This window comes from Chiloscyllium plagiosum, chromosome 24, assembly GCF_004010195.1.
Source record: "Chiloscyllium plagiosum isolate BGI_BamShark_2017 chromosome 24, ASM401019v2, whole genome shotgun sequence".
Classification (NCBI taxonomy): domain Eukaryota; kingdom Metazoa; phylum Chordata; class Chondrichthyes; order Orectolobiformes; family Hemiscylliidae; genus Chiloscyllium; species Chiloscyllium plagiosum.
This window is the reverse complement of record NC_057733.1, coordinates 6,470,582-6,492,854: the sequence shown is the minus strand read 5'-3', so window position 1 is coordinate 6,492,854 and position 22,273 is coordinate 6,470,582. Positions and strand designations below refer to the sequence as shown.

At 47.5% G+C, this 22,273-nt stretch overlaps 1 protein-coding gene across 2 annotated transcripts in view; it reads left to right on the top strand.

The window, feature by feature from the left end:
• LOC122562005 (caskin-2-like) overlaps positions 1-19,627 on the top strand; it is a 278,200-nt gene extending 258,573 nt beyond the window's left edge. For both annotated transcript variants that reach the window (XM_043714379.1, XM_043714381.1), the window contains 5 exons: positions 1,836-1,937; positions 5,145-5,283; positions 5,928-8,225; positions 10,127-10,469; positions 14,678-19,627. In XM_043714379.1, coding sequence (XP_043570314.1) covers positions 1,836-1,937; positions 5,145-5,283; positions 5,928-8,225; positions 10,127-10,469; positions 14,678-14,771 — 2,976 coding nt within the window. In that variant the 3' untranslated portion in view covers positions 14,772-19,627. The remainder of the gene's footprint in view (positions 1-1,835; positions 1,938-5,144; positions 5,284-5,927; positions 8,226-10,126; positions 10,470-14,677) is intronic.
• The last annotated feature ends 2,646 nt before the right edge of the window (positions 19,628-22,273 follow it).

Genomic DNA, 22,273 nt, shown 5'->3' with positions numbered 1-22,273 from the left:
CCCTTAATTTAAAGCTATGCCCCCTTGTAATACCCGACTCCATACGCGGGAAAAGGTTCACACTGTCAACCCTATCTAACCCCCTAATCATCATTTATCCTATCCATGCCCCTCATAATTTTATAAACCTCTATAAGGTCACCCCTCAGCCTCCAACACTCTAAACATCACAGAGAATTTACAGAAATGGGCCATTTGACCCAACAAGTCTGCTAGTGTTGATGTTTCCGATAAGCTTTGTTCTTGTCCTAATTCATTGAACTCTCAACAAATCCTTTCGATTTGGCTGCTTTTCCTGATTTACCCTTTAATCTCTTAATGCTATTTGGCTCGCTGTCCCCTGTGATAGCGCTGACAAACGGGATAGTAATTTCCACATTTTAATCACTGTCTGCCTTAAACCTATCTTGTCAAACCTTTTACTTGTAAGTTGACTTTGCATCATCTCCTCAGTGTCCATATCCTTCATCTCAGATGGAAAACAGAAGAAATATACATAGGAGCTCCCAGTGTATCAGGTAGTTGCTGTGTAAGAGTAATGGTGAGAGGGCAGCTCCATCAATCAGTGAGAGAGCTGGACAGACTGGATGCAGGGATGATGTTTTTCCTGGCCGGGGGAGTCCAAAACAAGGGTTATGGTCTCAGGATACACTGTAGGCCATTTTGGACTGAGATGAGGAGAAATTTCTTCACTTAGATGGTATTTAACCTGTGGAATTCTATACCACACAAGACAATGGAGGCCAATTCACTGAACATGTTTAAAAAGAAATAGATTTCTAGATGTGAAAGGTGTCAAAGGGTATGAAGAAAGATTGGTAATGTGGTAATTAACCATGATCATATTCAGTGGCAGAGCAGGCTCAATGGACTGAATGCACCACTGTTCCTCCTGGTATCTATGTTTCTATTGGAATTTTGTTTGATTTGATTAGATTAGATTAGATTAGATTCCCTACTGTGTGGAAATAGGCCCTTCGGCCCAACCAGTCCACCCCAACCCTCCGGAGAGCAACTCACCCAGACCCATTTCCCTCTGATTAATGCACCTAGCACTATGGGCAATTTAACATGGCCAATTCACCTGACCTGGACATCCTTGGACTGTGGGAGGAAACTGGAGCAACCAGAGAAAACCCATGCAGACACGGGGAGAATGTGCAAACTCCACACAGACAGTCGCCCGAGGCTGGAATCGAACCTGGGACCCTGGTGCTGTGAGGCAGCAGTGCTAACCACTGAGCCACCATGCCACCCTAGGGTAGTTGACTAGAGGGCATAATTCTAAGATGAGAAGAGAAAGATTTAAAAGGGACCTGAGGGCAACCCTTTCACACAGAGAATGGTTCTTGTGTGGAATGAGCTGTCAGGGGAAGTGGTAGAGGCAGATGAAATTACAACATTTAAAAGACATTCGGGCAGGTACATGACAGGAAAGGTTTAGAGAGATATGGACCCTCTGAGATTAGTTTAGTTTAGGAAACTTGGTTGACATGGATGAGTTGGACCGAAGGGTCTGTCTCTGTGACTATCAAGAGAGGAAAAGGCTGGAGGCCAGAACTAAGAAAGAGCACATTGCACCCCCTGGCGTTCTGCCGCCCCCCTTTGTTAGTGCTGTGTCTCCCTGTGCCAGGTATCTCCATGCAGAGTATGACAAGGCACACGTCTCCTGGACACTCCCCGGAGCCTTTGAAAACTGTGAGGATTGAAGCTACACTCTGCGCCATCCTGTGTATCGTCCATGATTGTAAATCTCATAGGGCCACGGAGGTGGGTGGAGTGGGTTCCTCAGGCTGGCTGAACTCAGTGCTAACAACTGACCCAATCCTATCCAGGACTTGACAGCAATCGGTGTGACTAAACCTGGACACAGGAAGAAGATTTCCACGGAGATTGGCAAACTGAGCATTCCGGAATGGCTTCCTGATTACAGACCGGTAGGTAACCTCTACAGTATGAGGAACGGACCCAGCCTTTTCCAACAGAGATTGCTTTTGTTTTTTTGTCTTCAACATCTTGATGATTAGATGCCGATTAACCATACATGACTATTACAGGAACTCTGTGTAGGTACCAGAGTGGAATTCCTCCACACACTGTCCCCATCAAACGCTCCCAAGGCAGGGGCAGCACGGGGTTAGATACAGAGCAGAACCCCTCTACACTGTCCCCTCAAATACTCCGAAGACAGGTATAGAGTAAAGCTCGCTGTATATTTTTCCACTAGATCAGATATGGCAGGGATCAATTTGCATTTATTTAGCACCTTATCACACCTTTCAAATCATCTTCAAGCAGCTCCAGTTCAACTCGGCCCTTTCTGAATTGCAGTTACTGTTGTTTTGTAGGTTTGATGCAGAGTACAGCCTTCTCTACAATGTGTTCCGTCACAAGGACATCTCTCACTGCAGGAGTGAGATTTCCGTCTCTTAAGTGAAATCACCAGATGGAGCAAAGTGAGAGCAAATACCTCTGCACCCGTACAATTACTCTCACTGGGTGAAGACTGCCAACAATGATCTCATGCAGGATTTACTGCACTTTGCCCCTCCCTATCCCTCTCTAAAGCTCTGTATGTGGCAGTCCTCCAGCTTTTCATCATAATGGAGGTTGTTACATACAGCAGTCTCCTGTGTCCATACGTAAGGATGCCTCACAGACTTCCAGCCCAACTGTTTATTTTGTGGTGCTGTTTGGGTCTTGGGCAATTGCACTTCCTTTTTAATTCCTTTGTTGCATTTAAACCTCACCCTCCCTACGTGGACCCTCAGTACGGGGCGGGTGCAGGGCAACTTGAAGATGCCCATTGCTGGGGGCTTAGTCAGAGTGGCCATCAACAGATCCAGTCAGCAGGGGGTGGAAGGGGGTCATTGTTCCTGACTGCCTGCCCCTCTTCCACAGCTACATTCAAGCCCAGGTGACCTCGGAGAGGGAACATGTGGTGTCCACCAATCCTCTCAATGTTTTGACAGAGACATGGGCACCGCAGGGGCTGGACTGTATTAGCACTCTCTCCAACACCATTTTGATGTTGTATCCTCTTCTTAGTCTCTTGAGGGGCCAGCTTTTAGAGTTTTGGCTGTACTTTCAGCCCCATGCTGGCAAGGTCTCAGGGCTGGTTCAATGGCAGCCGGATGTGAAGGGGATGATAAATCCCAGCGGGCTGCCCCTCTTCCGTGGTTCTGTCTCTGTCTGGGTGTCCTTGGGCACACAGCACATACTGTCTTGGGGTGATCTCCAGCTTCTCGCAACTACTGGGGACAGAGTGGATCTTTTCCCCTTCCCATGATATTTTGATTTAATAAGTATTTTCTTTGTTTTAAGTTGTTTAAGTTACAGTGCCCCACAGCAGGGCTGCTTTGGTTTTATTTAATTGTTTGGATTTATTTATTTAAAAATCTGGTTTCTCCTGCAGCGGGGTGTTGGCTTCTGGACAGAGACAGGGTCCAGTTGGGAAAGGTGGGAACTGGAGTTGGTAATAAACGACAGTTTCACAATCAAACCCTTCGTAAATCTCTAGAAGTCTTTTGCTGCCTAATTCAACACAGAGACATCAGTCTGTCAAATGAAATTCCCACAGCATTCTCACTGGAAATACTTGATTCGTGTCCTACAGCTGACATATGGGAATCCAAAACACAGCCATTCTCCACTGTTGCTGTGTGGAGTTAATGTCAGAAACTAGGATTCCGCTATCTATGCTGAATGAGCTGAGGTCAGTCATGACGGAGATCAGACAGCTCAGGATAGGTTCACCTGTGAATAAAGGTGTTATCATGAGGATAGAATCAGCAAGATAGCCCTGTAGACACCTTGGGGTTCCGAAGTATGAGAGATGATCTTATTCCCTGTGCCTGTATTGTTCCAACAGGATAGATAAATGCTAGACCAACCAGGGACGCCCACGTACCAGGAGAGAATAAACTAAAAACAGGATACTGTACCATGTGAGGGGAGTCTCGAACATGGGGATACAGTCTCGGAATAAAATCATCCCGTTTAAGTTTAGCATAAGGATGAATTTCTTCTCTGAGAATCATTAGATTTATAAAGGATTTATAAAAAAATGTTACTGAGACTGGAGGGATTGAGCTGTAGGGAGAGGCTGAAGAGGCAGGGGCTGTTTTCCCTGGAGAGACGGAGGCTGAGGGGTGACCTTATAGAGGTTTATAAAATCACAAGGGGCATAGATAGGGTAAATAGGCAAGGTCTTTTTTCGAAGGGTGGGGAGTCCAGAACTAGAGGGCATAGGTTTAGGGTGAGAAGGGAAAGATTTAAAGGGACATAAGGGGCAACATGTTTACGCAAAGGATGATGCGTGTGTGGAATGAGCTGCCAGAGGAAGTGGTGTAGGCTGATACAATTGCAACATTTAAAAAGCATTTGGATGGGTATATGAATAGGAAGGGTTTAGAGGGATATGGGCCGGGTGCTGGCAAATGGGACTAGGTCAGATTGGGACGTTTGGTCAACATGGATGAGTTGGACCAAAGGGTCTGCTTCCGTCTTGTGTGACTCTATTATTGTTAGGAATTCTTTCCCACAGAGAGCAGAGTAGGCTGGATCACAATATATTCACAGCTGAGTTCGGCCTATAAGGGAGTTGTGGATTATAGTGGGACAGGCAGGAATGTGCAAAATCAGAGCATCCATAGTCTTACTGAATGACAAAGCAGGCTCGACAGGGTGAATGGCCACCACCTTCTCCCATTGCTTCAGTTTTTAACTCCACATTTGCAGACGGTGCCCGGTGGGGAGCTGGTTTGGAAAGAGTACAAGGGCCCATTCCGTATGGCAGGGTTATGATTACCAGAAAGAGCTGGTGTCTGTGTGCCCAGATTCTTTGGCCTTTGCCAGGGCAAATCGAGTCGGGCACCGACTTCCTGATCCCTGTCCAGTGGGCCCTGCTGGAAAGTGCATAATGGGGTGAGGGCATTATGCGTACGCCAACAGTGATGCCTCCAGTAGTTGAATAATCTGTCGACATTGGGTGGCAAGTCTTGTATAGAATGAGTGCGGTGGTGCCCATATTGTTAAACACAGGACGAGGTGAGCCAGTACATGAGAAGAGCAATCCCGTGTAAAGAGGGGTCACACTCTTGAAGGTGTTAGGGGGCTGAGCTCTTCCTGTCTGTATTCCATAGGCAGACCTGTTTGAGTGGCTCAGTGCTATCGGCTTGCCCCAGTACCACAAGAAGCTCGTCGATAATGGCTACGACAGCATCAACTTCATCAGTGAGATCACCTGGGAGGATCTGCAAGAAATCGGCATCACACAGTTGGGTAAGAGAGCTACTCATACTGGCCCTGGGCATCCGCTCTCGGACTGTCCAACCCTGGGTTTGTACGCTGCTGTCTGAGGATCTTTGGTGAATTTTTGCAGTGTATCTTGTAGACAGTGCACATTGCTGTGGCTTGTTGTCATGATTTGGAGATGCTGGTGTTGGACAGGGGTGTACTGGGTCATGCTAACAGATGAGAGACTTAACAAACAATCCAGATCTTTTTCAATATATAATTTATGTTACATCACACTGTAAACGTTTGCTATAAATTCTGGGGGTCTTACGATCTTATGCTCCACAACCACCTGAAGGAGCAGCGCTCCAAAAGCTAGTGCTTCCAAATAAACCTGTTGGACTATAACCTGGTGTTGTGTGACTAGTTGTGGATGTGGTGCCAATGAAGCCAATGTCCTCGATGCTGTTAAGCTTCTTGAGTGTTGTTGGAGCTGCACTCATCCAGGCAAACAGGGAGTATTTCATTCCACTGGTGTTTTGTAGCTGACAGACAGGGGAGCGGGAGGGGAGTTACTCACCACAGTATTCCTTGTCTCTGGTTTCTATAATCACTGTGTTCATGTGGCTGGTGCTGTTGGGTTCTGCTTTGAGTCTTCTGTTTAGAGTGACTGCTTTGTGTGTCTGCAGGACATCAGAAGAAGATGATGATTGCCGTGAAGAAACTTGTGGATGTGCAGAAGGCGTTAAACCAGGCGGAAGTGGAGGCCAAAACTGCTACGCTGAGGCGCAAGGCTCCAGCTGCATTGGAGATTGTTACCATTGAGGCGTTACAAGGGGAGAATGGAGAATGTCAGTCTCCTCAAACGCCAAAGATGCTCACCTTCCAGGACAGCGAGTTGAGCCATGAGCTGCAGTCTGCCATGTCCAACCCTTGCTACAACTGTCAGGACGGCCTGGCAATGAAGCAGGCGGGAGCCATCTCCCGGAGTCAGGAGAGCATCGGGATTCGCTCCCGAGGGTCTGGTCACTCCCAGGACAACGTGCTGGGCAAGACCAAGACTGACAGCAAGTCACAGGAAAGCCTGGGCAGTGGGGATGGCAGCAGCAGCAGCGGCAGCAGTGGGAAGACCACCTCGTTACCTGGCCCTCGGGACGGGGCACCCGTTCACGTTCTGGCACCGCACCAGGAGGTTGCCAACGGTTTGGGCCCTGCCCAGGGAGGCAGTCCCAGTAAGGAGAGGAATGTCCCAGATGGGCGCGACCATTACCAGAGACCCGTGGCACAGAAAGCTGCTCCGGTAGCAAACCCAGTGAAGATGTTGCCTTCCCAGTACCCACTCCATCCGCCCCCAAACCTCATCCCTCCTCACACCCCAAGCAAGGGCAAGACAGTGCCAGCCTTAATCTACCCACAGCTACCTGTTAAAAAACCGTTCTCCTCAGCAACAGAGCCCACCAAACAACAACACTCGAAGCTCACCTCCCAAGTGCCAGGGAACCAGGGCTTTGCCTACCTGCACCCACATTGTGGGCTCACCAATGGAGTTAGTCCAGAGAATGGGCCTCGCCTGAACCCTGTGGCACTCCCGGGCGCTGTGCCGATTATCCGCTGCCCAGTGCCAGGCCAAGAGCCAAACAGTGATGCGTTCAAACCGAAGAAACGTTCCCAGAGCCTGAACCGTTACGCCATGTCGGATGGAGAGCCGGAGGAGGACGATGTGGGCACGGGGGCTGTCAGTACGTACGCCACCCTCACGCGGCGCCCGGGCCGCAACCAATGGCCAAGAGTGGCGGATAAGAACGTCAACCGCAGCCAGTCGTTTGCCCTCCGTGGGAAGAAGAAAGGGCCTCCCCCTGCTCCACCCAAACGCCTGAGCTCTGTATCCAGCTGCCAGGGTCAGGAAGCTGAGCGGGAGCACCCCCCTGACTCTGCCATGGTCACCCAGAACGCCCCTGACCTGGTCGATGGGCTCCCTGTCAAACAGGAAGCTGGTGAAGAGCTGGCAAACGGTGGCACTGGCAGTGTCCGGAGTCTCGCTGCCAAATTGGAGATGAACAGCTCCCCTGGTGGTCAACCCAAAGCCATGGCCTTGCTGAAGCTGTCCAGACTGGAGAAGTGGGAGAACCTGGACAGCATTCCCAAGACCCCTGACCATTGCGGAGGCAGCTCCGTGCTGAGTAAGGAGGTGATGAGGTCCCACGAGAAAGTGAGGGACTCCACTAACAGACGACGTACAGTCAGTGAGCCGGGAGTCAGCCTCGAACCGGCTGTGATCACCCAGACCTCCCAACCTGACAGGGAGGAGCCAAAGTCAGACGCTGAGGATGAGGCCAAAATGATGAGAGGAGATCTCGAGACCTCATCGTCCTCTCAAAACAGCTCGAGCGAGTGCATTCCTTTCGCAGAGGAGGGCATTTTGACCATCAAGCAAAGGCCAAAGATCAACAGTGGGGTCAAAGAGGAGGGAAATGGGGCCTCTGCTGGCCCTACCGATGCTGTAACTGTAATGGCCGGAGACACCGGGGAGGGGAGTCAGGCTCCCGAGGGCAATGGGACAGCTCCGATAATGGGCTCAGCCGCCAAGCAGCCAGAGCTTCCTGAATTCAACCTGACTGAGTCCGACACGGTCAAACGGCGGCACAAGCCCAAAGAGAAGGAGCTGATGCAAGCTCCCGTCGCTGTCCCGCAGCCCCACGTGCTGATGCAGGGACCGCGGTATGCAGACGCCCAGGCTGTAAACATTGTAGACTGTAGGCCCCAGGCCAAGCCCCACAGCAAATCTGACTTGGACGACGATGCCTGCGTGGAGTTCAGAATCGCTGAGATCGAGCGGAGTCTGCAGTCTTTAGAGAAAGGGACCAAGAAGACGCTGAAGCCTCCGCTCTCCCCTAAACCAGCCCTCTCCTATCTCCAACAGACACCCAAACAGACAGGACCAGCCCCTGTTTCTACCAGGCCTTCTCTTCCCAAGGGACCAACAAAAGGTAATTACTTCACACGTGATTTTATTAGAGAGAATGGGTAACTTTTGTGCCAGTCTAGATTGGCAGAATCAGGATCCCTGCTTTCCGGAGCAGTCCCAGTAATGGATACCCTCAGTGATGCTGAGTCATTCCAGACACCCAAACACTCCAAAGCTGGGACCACATTCCAAACATCTCAAAGCTAACGGCCCCAGTGTCAGTGAGCTGGTTGACCAGAGTGCAAGTGTGAATGTTAGGTAGACAGCCAGACCGTACTGTGATTCCTGTCACAGTCCAATAGCCTGCTGACACCCAATGTCTGGAGAAGCTTACTTCAGTCCCTGCCCAGAGACTTCAGCATTAAGGTTGACAGGGAAATGCAGCACTGAGGGAATGCTGCACTGTCAGAGAGTCAGTACTGAGGGAATGCCACACTGTCAGAGATTCAGTACTGAGAGAGTGCCGCACTGTCAGAGAGTCTGTGCTGAGGGAGTGCTGCACTGTAGGAGGGTCAGTACTGAGAAAGTGCCGCACTGTCAGAGAGTCTGTGCTGAGGGAATGCTGCACTGTCAGAGGGTCAGTACTGAGGGAGTGCTGTACTGGCAGAGGGTTAATACTGAGGGATTGCTGCACTATCAGATGATCAGTACTGAGGGAGTGCCGCACTGTGACAGGGTCAGTGCTGAGGGAGTGCTGCACTGTGACAGGGTCAGTACTGAGGGAGTGCCGCACTGTGACAGGGTCAGGGCTGAGGGAGTGCTGCACTGTCAGGGGGTCTGCACTGAGGGAGTGGGCACTGTTGGAGGGTCAGTACTGAGGGAGTGCTGCACTGTTGGAGGGTCAGTACTGAGGGAGTGCTGCACTGGCAGAGGAGGCTCCTTCAGGTGAAATAGATGGAGGGGAGCTAGGAACAATTTCCAGAATTTGTGTTTGGATGAGGGGGGAGTTCTCCCAATGTCCTGGTCCTAGCCATTAATTCTCCCCTTTTGGCTGAGACCATGATTAGCGACCTGGTCATTATTTGCTGATGGTGGGATCTTAGAATCATAGAGTCCGCCTCCTGTGTGCAAAGTGATGGCTGCTTCCGTCCGCGTGAACACAGGTTTTTTTTTCCATTTTATTTTTTTTCCCAGAGTGAGGCAGGTGTTTCTGGGAAGGCTGGATTTGTTGCATTTCCCAACTTGCCCTTGAGCCAAGGGTGTTACTGGGCTATTCTAGGGAGCAGACAAGAGTGAAGCACATTGCTGTGGGTTTGGACCAGCCAGGTCAGGGTGACAGATTCCTCCCCTGAAGGATATTACTGACCCAGATCGGTTTTTCATGGCAATGGTTGCATAGCCATCACTACCAATACTAGTTTTTAATGGTGGCATAGTGGCTTAGTAGTTAGCACTGCTACCTCACAGTGCCAGGGACCCAGGTTCGATTCCCACCTCGGGCAACTGAGTTTGTACTCAGTGGAGTTTGTACATTCTCCCTGTGTCAGTGTGGGTTTCTTCCCACAGTCCAAAGATATACAGATTAATTGAATTGCCCGTAGTGTTCAGGGATGTGCATGTTAGTTGCGTTGGTCAGGGGTAAAATAAAAAGGTAGGGCAATGGGTCTGTGTTTGTTACTCTTCGGAGGGTCAGCGTGGACTGGTTGGGCTGAAGGACCTGATTACAAACTGTAGGGAATCTAATCTAATCTAAAAAAAAAACCTGCTTTCGTTTATGGAAGTTGAATGTCAGCTGGAATGTGAACTGAATTATGGCTGACATTACCACAGTGCGTCATCACCCAGAACTCTCTTCATCGGAAGTCCTCCCTCAGCTGTGTAACTCTGCGAGTTTTGTGAAAGGCGCTCCTTTGAGAATGTACCTCTGACACTGATTTTTGAGAATCAGGCTGTTGGTTAATTTATTTTGCTCTTCCTTTTCAGAGCTCAACCAAAATCCGTCGCTGTTATCCACGTCACCAGTGTCCCCAAAGTCCACGACAGCACGAGGCCTGCCATTCAGTAGGCCCACAGGGAGCAGGCTTCCACAGGCTGGGGGGAACCTTGTCACTACCGCAACTCCCATACAGCAACTGGGGCCTGCACGGACCACGAATCCAGCTACCGGGAAGGCAGCGTTGACGGCAGGAGTACTTACAAAACCCACAGCAGAAGCTCCATTAGCTTCCCTGGTTCATCAACGACTAGAACAGACAAGCAGCTCACTGGAGGCAGCTCTCCATGCAGTGGAGCAGAAACTGACTCACAAAGACAGTGGCAATGATGTGTAAGTTACGGTAGTGTTCAATGGTACGATTAATCTGTGTTTGATTACGGTAATCTGGTCATTACCCCCCTTCACTGCGCTGGGTTTTTAAAATCTCTGGGTGGAGTTAGAGAGTGAAGTAAACTGAAGAAGCTCAAGGAAGACCTGAGGCAGTGAACTTGGAGCAGATGTGTGGAAATCATGTGTGCTTTGAGATATTTTTATGTAGATCGATTTGGAACAAGCATTGTTCCAGGATAAATCAAACAGAGAAGACAGCAAATGCATTATAGTAATTATTTAGCAACAAGCATTATTCACCAATCTGATAGAACCTCTGTACTATCACTGGATCTATACTGAATCCATGTAATCCATACTGAGGTTGAAACATAGAGACTGGGAACAAATTGATAAAAGAAATAAATGTAGGGAGGTAGTTAATGGGTTAAATGACCTGGATGCCCCTTAACAAAAAATAAGGAATCATCACTGAATCACCGATTGATAAAATTATGACAGTACAGCAAGAGGCCATTTGACCCATTGTAACAGCCCACTGTCTGAGAATTTTAACTTAGTGCTAAACTCCTGCCTTTCCCCCGAACCTTTAATATTCCTACTGCTTCCATCACCATTCACTGTCCCTTCTTGAATGTCTGAATTGAATCTGCCTCCACCACCTTTCCAGGCACTGCATTCCAGACTCTAACTGCTTTTCTTGAAGTTTTTTTGCTCACCAGATTTGTTTCTTCAGACTGAGTCCCCTTGCTCTCGATCCTTTTACGAGCAGTAATAGTCTTTCCCAAACTATGCTGTTCGGTCTCCTCATGATTTTGAAAACGGTTAGCAAACCAATCATCTGTCTTCTCCTCCCCAGAGAAATCAGCCCCAACTTTCCCAGTCTATCCTCCTCATTCCTGGAGCCATTCTTGTAAACCACGACTGCACTTTCTCCAATGCACTCATATCCTTCCTATAATTTGAAGGTGACACACAGTGGTTAGCAGTGCTACCTCACAGCCCCAGGGACTCGGGTTCAACTGGGGCCTTGGGCGACTGACTGTGTGGAGTTTGCACATTCTCCCTGTGTCTGCATGGGTTTCCTCCCACAATTTAAAGATGTGCAAGTTAGGTAGATTGGCCATGCTAAGTTACCCATAGTGTCCAGGGATGTGTAGTCTAATTGGGTTACAAGGATAGGGTAGGGGGATGGGACTGGGTGGGATGCTCTTTGGAGGGTCAGTGTGAATCTGTTGGGCCAAATGGCCTGTTTCCACACTAGGGATTTTGATTTGATAATGTGGTGCAGAGGTGTATACAATCAGTTCTCACATAACGTGATGGGTGCATTCTTGTGCAATCCCACATTGTAGAAGAGTCATCCTTTAGAAACAGTGCTTAAAGTGTTGGCTCTGTAATCGCGTTACAGCCAAGACACGGTTTAAAAGTTTGCATTTTAGAAACAGTGTCCCCAATTCAGCAATTGCATTTCAGTGACGCGTCACGTTAACGAAACGTGTGTTAAAGCAGAACGACTGATATGATACTCCAGACAAGGTCTAACCAGTGTCCTCTACAGGTTTATCATACTCCCTTGATCCTTGTACTCTATGCCCCTATTAATGAACCCCAGTACACTGTTTTTTGCTGAATAGATGTTTTTAACAGCTTTCTCTACCAGTCCTGCCACATCTGATGACTTAGACACATATACACTTGGATCTCTCTGTCATCACCACAACATTCTAATCCCACAAGGCAATGTGTACCTGGAACTCCCCAGTTGTACTAACCACACTCTGTGCATTCACATACAGGCGTTATAACCCTGAGTTAGATTTTGTTACTTTCTCCCTTATTCTGACTCCATCTATTAACTTATTCTCTCCATCCTTGAGCTTCCTGCTTGGCCCAGCATTTTATATGTTCTGGGATTACTTGGTAATCCTCTCTCCTGCTTCCCACATATCTGCTGGGTTAGTCAACAATCTGAGCCAACCATCCTGCGCAGAGTGCAGTCCCAGCTTTGTGAGATGTACCATCTCCAGTTTCGACAGGTGCCATCTCCCCCAGAGCGAGTCCCAGCCTCCCAGGAATCCAAAGGCCTTCCTCCTGCACCAACTTTCCAGGCCCATATTCATCTGTCTTACCTTCCTATTTCTGTACAGACTTACACATGGCGTTGGGAGTAACCCAGAGATTACTAGAGCATTTAGAATCTGTACAATGTGGAGACAGGCCATTTCACCCAACAAGTCCACCTCAACCCTCCAAAGAGTAATCCACCCAGGCCCATTCTCCTACCCTAATACTCTACAGTTACCCCAGACTAATGCACCTAACCCACACATCCCTAAACACTATGGACAATTTAGCATGGCCAATTCACCTGTTTTAAAGATCTAATTTTCCACATAGCTCTTTAAATCCCAACTGCAGGAATCCACATCCCCTTTCCTATCCACATCATTAGGGACAATGTGGATCACAACCTTCCTAGATTCTCCACAGTGTGGAAACAAGTCCTTCGGCCCAACACTGACCCTCCGGAGAGTGACTGACTAATGCCCCGAACCTAATTATCCCCTGACTAATGCCCCTAATCTACATATCCCAGAACACTATGGGCAATTTAGCTTGGCCAATCCATCCTAACCTGCACATCCTCGCATTATGGAAGGAAACCTGAGCAGCTGGAGGAAAGCCACAGAGACACTGGGAGAATGTGCAAACTTCATACAGACAGTCACCCGAGGCTGGAATCGAAGCCGGGAGCCCCTGGCGCTGTGACGCAGCAGTGCTAACCACTGAGCCACCGTACCACCCCATGCCACTGTGCCAACCTTTTAAAGAGAGACAATCTGCTTTTCTTTTAGTAAACAGCTAGTTCACACTTATATCATTAAACTCCGTTTGCCAACGTGTGGCTCATTCACATATCTAACTCCTCTGTGTGTGTGTGTGTGTGTGTGTGTATGTGTGTCTCACAGCTTACATTCCCACCTCACTGTCTGTTGATCTTTGCAAGTTGCCTGTGCTCCCTTTGAGTTTAGAAGTGTAAGCGGTAACCTGAATGAGACATGAAATTCCGTTAGGAGTTGGCTGAGGAGAGGTGGCTTCTTCTCCTGAGAAAATCCACAACCGGGGGAAAGAGTTTAAAAATAAGGAGTTAAAGCCTGTTTAAAACAGATGAGATATTTTCCCCCTCAAGTGGGTCAGAGTCTTTAGAACTCTCTTCCTGACAAGACGATGGACTCAGAATCCTTGAATACTTTATGGCTGAGGTAACAAGGGGGTGCAAGGTTATTGAGGGGTGGGAAGTCGGGTGGGGGAGGGGCATGAGTACAGAGTAATCGGATAAGCCAGGATATTATTTGATAATAGAACAGGCTGGAGGGGTAGAGTGGTCTACTCCTGATCCTAATTTGTATGGTTCTCAGTATCAGCAGAAGTGGATATTTCACCTTTAATGTTTTTGTCTAAGGCTTTAATATAACTCAGATTTGGGGTTGGGATGTCATGTTGAGGTTGTACAGGATGTTGGTGAGGCAGGCTCTGGGGTACTGTGTCAGTTCTGGTCGCTCTGTTATAGGAGGGACATTATTAAGCTGGAGTGGGTTCAGCAGAGATTTACCAGGATGTTGCCAGGTATGAGTTTGAGTTATAAGGACAGGCTAGGTTAACATGGGACTTTTTTTTCCACTGGAGCGTAGGAGTTTGAGGGGTGACCTTACAGAGGTTTATGAGGGACATAGATAGGGTGAATGGCAGGTGTCCTTTCCCTTGGCTGGGTGATTTCAAGACTAGGGGCATTTTTTAAGTGAGAGGAGAGAGATTTAAAAAAGACATGAGGGGTAACTTTTTTTTTACACAAAGAGGGGTTCGCATGTGGAACAAACTTCCAGAGGAAGTGGTGGATGCGGGTACAGTTATCATGTTTAAAAAACATTTAATTAAGTATATGAATTGGAACGGTTTGGAGGGATGGGCGGGCGGGTGGGGCTAGTTTAGTTTGGGACTGGTTACACCGCAGGGTCAGTTTCCGTGTTGTGTGACTTCACTGAAAACCCACGATGCTGGAGCTCACAGCGGCTCAGGCAGCGCCCATGGGGAGAGAGGGCGGGCTGACGTTTTGGATCAGGGTGGCTGTTCACACGAGAGCGGGCGTGACTCTCGTCTCTGCGACCTTTGATTACCTGAGTGTTTTGTTTCTCTTCCCCCATCAGCTCGGTTTCGGTGGAGTCCGCTGGTAATATTTTGGACGACATCGGGAGTATGTTCGACGACCTGGCCGATCAGTTGGACGCCATGTTGGACTGAGCCCCGACGTGCCCGATGTTGTCCTGTTGGCTGCCGGCGGGACAGGCCGCCCCACCCCACCCATGCCCCACCCCCTCCTCGTGCACGTGCACGCGCGCGCGCGCGGCTTCCAGGCCGTGGGGTAACCATGGTGACTGCCGGAAGCTGCCTGTCCAGGCGGGCGTTTCGTGCCCCTATGAGGCTGTTCCGGTGACGGAAGATCTTTGCTGCGTCCATGTTGTCCACACGCCTGGGGGGGGGCTTTCAAAGCTGCACTCGGTGTATGGATCCCGGCTGAGTCAGTGAGAGAGAGACCGGAATTCTATTGCGGTTTTGTTTTTTATTCATACTTTGTGTGTACATATATATATACCTGCCCCCTGTCAAGTTTCTGCTGCGATAAGCACTTAAAATGAGTTGAAGCAGAAGATGTCAACCTGGGGAACACCCTTCCTCCCCCCCCAAAAAAAAAGCAAAGTGAGGATTCGATCTTCCTCAGACCGGGCAATGGCCCCTAAATCACTGTGGGTGAGGAGCCGTCACAGCCGTTCAGCCTGTTCATGGTGAATGACAGCAGCTAAAATCCAACCCAGCACTTGCACCTTCATCCCAGTACCTGAAGTAACCGGCCCCCCATTACTTACCGTTGTCTCACAAAGTTACGAAAGCCACTTCACTTCAGCCTAACGCTAAACTGGTTAAAAGCCCCTGGCAGCCAGGGAATGATACCTGACCTGCTGCGATTTCCAGTATTTTGTTTTGTTTCCAGTACAGATTCTCCAGTGATTTGTTTCTGACTTCAGTGCTTTGGGAGCTCAGGGGGTTTGGTTTGTGTCCGTCGGCCGAAGTTGTCCCAAACCTCCCCCTGGTCTGTTGCCCCCGGTCACTGAGTGTATGTGGCCAGTTTCCCACCCCTGAGGGAGGTGCCCTGAATCGATGTGGTGCTTGGATCAGCCCTGAGCTAGGCTTCAGACACACCGTGTTAAACTGGAATGGAGGGGACGAGTCCCTGACAAGGGAACAGCCTGGTGGAGAACACTGTATTCCGGGTCTGAGACACGGAATGATTCCCATTCCAGTCGAGACCACCACTGTCAGCTGCTGCCATTCCAAGGAAGGAGAGCTGCATCTCTGTGTGAATATCTAATCCACAGCTCAGTATCTCGACAGCGATTTACAGAAGGACAGTCTGGGAACATACAGAGAGAAGAATATTTTTCTGCACAAACTGTGATGAGGTGAAAAGCAGCTTAAGTTAATGACACCTGTAGCTCACTGCTGCTGGAGGTCGTGATGTATTGGCCTTTTCTGGAATCTGTAAGGTGTGAACGTGTTTGTGTAGAGGACATGGCTGTATGTGAGCACATTTAGCACATGTGGGTATGTTGCATATGTCTGTCTGTAGCACATGTGCATAAACATGTAGCACATGTATCTCATGTCTGAGAGTATGTGGAGCATGTATGTTTGTGTATAGTGCATTCCGTGTGTACACATGTAGCATGTATGAGTAGCACATGTATGCTTGTGAGCACATGGAGCATGTTTGTGTGAGAGTAGCATATGCCTGTGTACACATGTGGTATGTATGTATGTATTCGCACATGCTGATCACAGGCTAATGTGGCAAAGATAATGTGTGGACCATGTTGGGTCAGACTTGGTGGGAACAGTTCCTGAGATACCACCCTTGTCTCTAATGGTAAGAAGTTCCAATTCCTGGGCTGTTTTGGAACAATCAATTGTCAAGCTACCTTCTTTCAGTTATCTAATTGTCAGCTCCTCTCCTGATAGATCCACTGGGTCACATCCTCAGCCGACTGGTGTAAAAACTCATCTGGTCCATTCCTATCCTTTCAGGAAGGATAGCTGTCATCTCTCCTGCAGCAATATTATTGAGCTTTAATCATTAGGAAATAGCAATAAACTTCAAAGAGAGCTCTCCCATCAGAGCGGGGCTTTGAGGTATCAGAATTGGAGTGAGACAGTTTCTATACGTGCTTTCTGGTGTAGCATTGCCACTGACTGTAGCCCAAACCAGTACAACCCAGCTCCCAGCTTCTCCACACCCACTGCATCGGGCTTTGTTTGTTTTATTGTGTTGTACTGTTTGTGCTTCACTTGAACTATAGGTAAAATGTGAGATAGGAGACAGGTGTTTCAGCTACAGTGAGGTCACCCCCTCCGCAAACTCTCGCCCTATTTTGGCTTCTACAGCAAAGTGGGTCTAACTAGGATGAAACATTAATGGGGCATTATCAGCACATTGGTCCCCTGCCTGACTCCCCTCTGATGCCTTTTGTCAGACTTCCATTTTTATACCTCAGCCTCTGAAGGCCACACCAGTGCAATGCTTTGCAGAGTGACAGTGACTTTCTGGGTGATCTTCTGCAAAAGGATTACTGTCACTCTGCCATGTGTAACTTCTACACGTACTACAGAAATCATCCCCAATGGATTATGGCCATGCACCAACACACATAATATTTAAGATAACCGAGCTGTCAATGTCTGGGCATAAATGTCCAGCTAAGAGGACAGAGCTCCTGAACAGGGCAGGCATTTCTGCATCAGTGAGTTCTCCTCAATCAACTTCTCCCTCTGTACTTAGTGCATTGCTGTGTCCAATGGCCTAATCACAACAAGCAGTTGAGACACTTGAGGGATCTTGCGACACATTGGTAGTGCCCCTGACTCTGAGCCAGGAGTCCCAGAGGTGTGTTGTAACATCCCTGAAAAATATCTCCATGTAATACAGGGAGCCGACAGGCTGTCACAGTTGAGTGATTCCTTCTGCAGTGCTCACACTGCTGTCTTGGAGGTTAATGCAAAGGCCAACTCTGCATGGACCTAGCTCCACAACACAACAGTGAGGTAGATGATCAATCTCCTGGTCTTTCAATTCATTTGCCCAATCTGTCCTCATACCTAGAGCCAGGGAACATTTTCCCAATGTGCCCATAACTGTGTCAAAACTGTCTGTTTTGTGGTTCCCAGTCAGATATCCATCGTAGAGGTCACGGGACGTTCTGCAGCACGTGTGCACGGTGTAGTCTGCGTTTCCTTGGTGGAGCAATCATTGAATTAAAGCGCTAACTGTCTTCATTTGTCCCTTCTGGCCACACCCCATTGTTCCATAAATCCATACATAGGTTTATCACACTGAATTCAGTCTAAATCAAATTAATAACTTTGAAACAGCCTTAACTAAACTACGTCAAACCAGTAGTTACTAATTCTTCGAAAACACCTTACACAGGATGTCTCAAAGTGCTCAACAGTGAAGTTGTTTGTTTAAGTGTAGTCACTGTTATCGGGAAGCACGGCAGCTAGTTTACGCACAGCAAGCTCCCACAAACAGCATCGAGCTATTGACCAGATATGCAAACCTTTGCAGTTTTTACATTCCTTCGCTCAGAAAGCACACCGATTGCACCCAGAAACCAGTCTGGGTACAGAATCGCGCACAACGCCAGAATGCAGTCACCAACCATCACTGTGCCATATGCAAACTGGGGATTTTTGTCCCACTTGTAAACAAGCAACAGCCTCAGTCATTGGGCAGTAAGAAACCTTAGTATTACTGACTGAAGCTTGCACTCATCAGGACATTTTGCAAGAATACCAATAAAGAGGAAAATTGATATTTATGTTGGATGAGAGGACTGGTTGGCATGTAGATGTCGATTGGTAGCAGGGATGCTGTGGATAATGAACCAGTCTTTGTTTAGATTTCAAACTAGGCAGGGTGATTCTTATTGGTCAGGGTATTGCCCTGGAAAAGGAATTAGTGACTGGCTGTCACCTATTTTGTGGAGATGTAACAGATACAGTGTGTGGACATTTTCTTTTCTGTCTGTAATGAACAAGGCTCCATGTATTAATAGATGGAGCTTCCAATGGCAACACCTCTACCAATCAAGAGACCCACTTCACAACCAATCAGCACTGTCCTCTCATGGACTGTAAATCTTAGTTTTGCCCTTGAATTGGTATTCTTGAGAATTGTCCTGAGTACAAGATGGCAAGCCTCACCAAAGGATGTATTGTTTCAGCAATAAGCAATATTCTACATATTTTCATGGTGAGAAACTGCAAGTTCCATGCTAAGTATTATGTTTCCATGGTGACGATAGGATCTACAAAGCATGAACTGCAGGTTTCATGATGTAAATACCTACTTGCTCCCAGCTTTGAGAATATATATAAATATATATATTTTGAAACATTTTCTTTCTTATCTTTACATATGCACCAAGTACTCCCATCAGAGAATTAATAGCATTAGAGAATGAAGTGATGGGGGGGCTACACTGGATTTAGGAGCAGATGCATTTCTTATCTGCTGTGAGAGGAATTCGAGATGGTGTGCCCTGACAAGCACAGACTGCTCGTTGCCAGCAAAGTGAGAAAGTGCAAAATGGGACGATTAAATTAAGAGATTGTTTTTGAGCTTGATCTTTGTACATTACAACTTACTGACTTGTGTATTATCGATGCAAATGTGTTTATTTGAAATTTCTAACATTGTGTGATCAAGCTCTCTTTGGCTGAAACATGGATATATAATGTAAGTTATTGTTCAAGATTGAGAAGTGAAACCAATGGACCAGAGAGCAGTGGCTAGCTTCATTTTTGGTTTGGATTCATTTTTGTTTGTTGTGCCCATGGATCACGCACATTCACTGAACTCAGCTCTTTGCCTACTGAATCATGGGATATGAAGATGTTAATGATGATGGCAAAAATGATTCTACTGCTCTGATATGAGCAGAGCAAACCGAAAAATACTGGACACTTGAAGAGAAGCAGAGAAACACTATGAGAAAGTTGTATTCAGTTTCATGTATATCAGTGTAAATAAAGAGTTTACAGTATTACAGAGGGAAAGAGTTTTTACTCCAAGTTAAGGACAAACCGGGAATGCAAGATTTTAAGAATAGTAAGACCTGTGCAGCCTCTAAATGTGCAAGTGGAGACACCCAACTGGCTCAAGAAGGGATTGGGACTCTAAGTGAGGTCATGAGCTAAAATGTCAGAGTCTTGAGTTCAGAGACTGCAGTGGCCATCATGGAACTCTGCCTGAGTTGTAACTGTGGGGCTGCTGTTTAACAGGCCCCTTTCTCTGTTTCACAGATCTCACTGTGGGAGTGCAACGTTGCCCATGCCTCAAGTTATGGGGAATTAGTTTGGGAAGTGCTGCCCCCAAGTGGAGAGTTGTTGAAGAGACAACCAGGAGAGAAGAATCTATGGAAGAAAGACGATCCATACACAAAGCTTCTACAGTAACCCAGAGTTCTCTCAAAGCGACCAGTTACTGTGACCCAAACTGACATTTGAGGACTTCAAGAAGCGGACGAATGCCTGAATTAGGCATGTACTTTGGTGATAAGCCCCCTTTCATTTGAAGCTACCAGACCATTGATGAAAGGCTGCTGGAGAGAGGTCTGTGGAATGGAGGGGGTCTGGAGACAGTTAAGATTGCTGACACTGTTTTGAGCTTATTCACAACAGTTATTGCAAGCAAAAGGTTGGTGTGTTTTTAGGGGTGGTGGCAATATGCATGTTGTATTCTGGAACTATGGATAATGATGGCAGAAGCTCCAATTTCCACCATATCTGACCAGGACAATCTCCCGCACCTACTGCCTCCCATTGGAAGGACTTACAAATTGACACACAATTGGTATGAATATATAACTTTCTGGGGCAGCAAATCTTGGATGGAGGTGCCTTGAACCTGAAGTATCTCACTGCAGCAGAAAAACCACCTGCAGACAATCCATTACTCTATGCACAAAATACCTGGGTGCCTCCCAGTTAATACCAGACTTTACCCCACTTAGTTCAATCCAGTAACCTCTATGTAATCTACTCTCTGATTAGATTCCAGCTCACAACTCATTCCATAGTCAAGGTACCAATCATTCCATATATAAATCTCCAGAACCTCAGCGATCAGCTTGGTTGAAATCCAGACAGCAATTGTCCACCTGTTGTGTGGTAACAATGTGATAATACAAGAATAAGGAAAGAAAGATGAGAGAGACCCGAGGGGCAACTTTCTCACACAGAGGGTGGGGAGTGCATGGATAAAGCTGCCAGAGGAAATGGTGGAGGCTGGTACAATTACATTTAAAAGGCATCTAAGATGGGTATATCGATAGGAAGGGTTTAGAAGGATATAGGCTAAATGCTCATAAAAGGAACTAGATTAATGTAGGATATCTGGTTGGCATAGACGAGTTGGACTGAAGGGTCTGTTTTCATGCTGTACATCTCTATGACTGTAAATGTACCAAGCATGAACGTACAGCACTGTGGACGTGATTTTGCTCAGTTAGACATTTCTGCATCCTTTAGCTCCAAATTCTTTTGCATTGCAGCATAACCGACAAAGTGCAGGGATTCCAATGAATACCAGGATCAATACTGTATCTGCTTAATCAATGTGCTTTAAAAATTGGAAAAGGCAAACAAATGACTGTGGACAGTGAATGAAGAGTATAGAAAGAGCATGAAATAAATTCAGATGGAGAAAAATAAAGGAAAAGCAAAAAAAAAACTCCAACAAACCATCCCTTTGAAGACTGAGACTTCAGTTGGTAAATTCCTTCCATCAGTCCTGTGCAAATGTAAGAGAAGTACCAGCTGCACTTTCCCAGGGTCTGGCACAACCTTCCATCTGGAGCTGTGATTTATTGCTTGTATCCCAGCTTCAGCTGTAGTTTCTGGGACAGAAAGATTGATTGGCTGTGCTAATAATTCTCATGTTGTTAAAATATTCTTAGGCTATTATCTATTCTCTAATGCTTTGAAGTTACAGGAAGGTTAAAATCAAGATGCTATGTGAAGCAAACGCCAGAGAGCAAACACTTGATCTCCACAGCACAGGCATATCAGGAGGATTTACAGATTGATAATGAATTTGTTTGGCCACAGTATGACATTTTCTGCAGCTAGCAAATGGAATTTTGAATCCAGAGATTCTTCCACTGGTTCACGAGAGCCTTTTGTGCATGGGTAGCCTTCTTGAATAATCCTTGAGTAAGGAGCACACTTTTCAACTACAGGTTATAAGAATGAGCGGTGAGCTCACTGAAACATGTGGGTGGCATGGTGGCACAGTGGTTAGCACTGCTGCCTCACAGCGCCAGAGACCCGGGTTCAATTCCCGCCTCAGGCGACTGACTGTGTGGAGTTTGCACATTCTCCGTGTGTCTGCGTGGGATTCCTCCCACAGTCCAAAGATGTGCAGGTCAGGTGAATTGGCTATGCTAAATTGCCCCTAGTGTTAGATAAGGGGTAAAGGTAGGGGTACGGGTGGGTTGCGCTTCGGCGGGGCGGTGTGGACTTGTTGGGCCGAAGGGCCTGTTTCCACACTGTAAGTAATCTAATTTGAAGGGGCTTGACAGTGTAACTGCTGAGAGGATGTTTTGGGAGGTTCTAGGACCAGAAGGAATAGTCTCGGAATAAAGGCGTCCCAATTTAAGACTGAGATAAAGAGGAACTGAGAGGGTTAA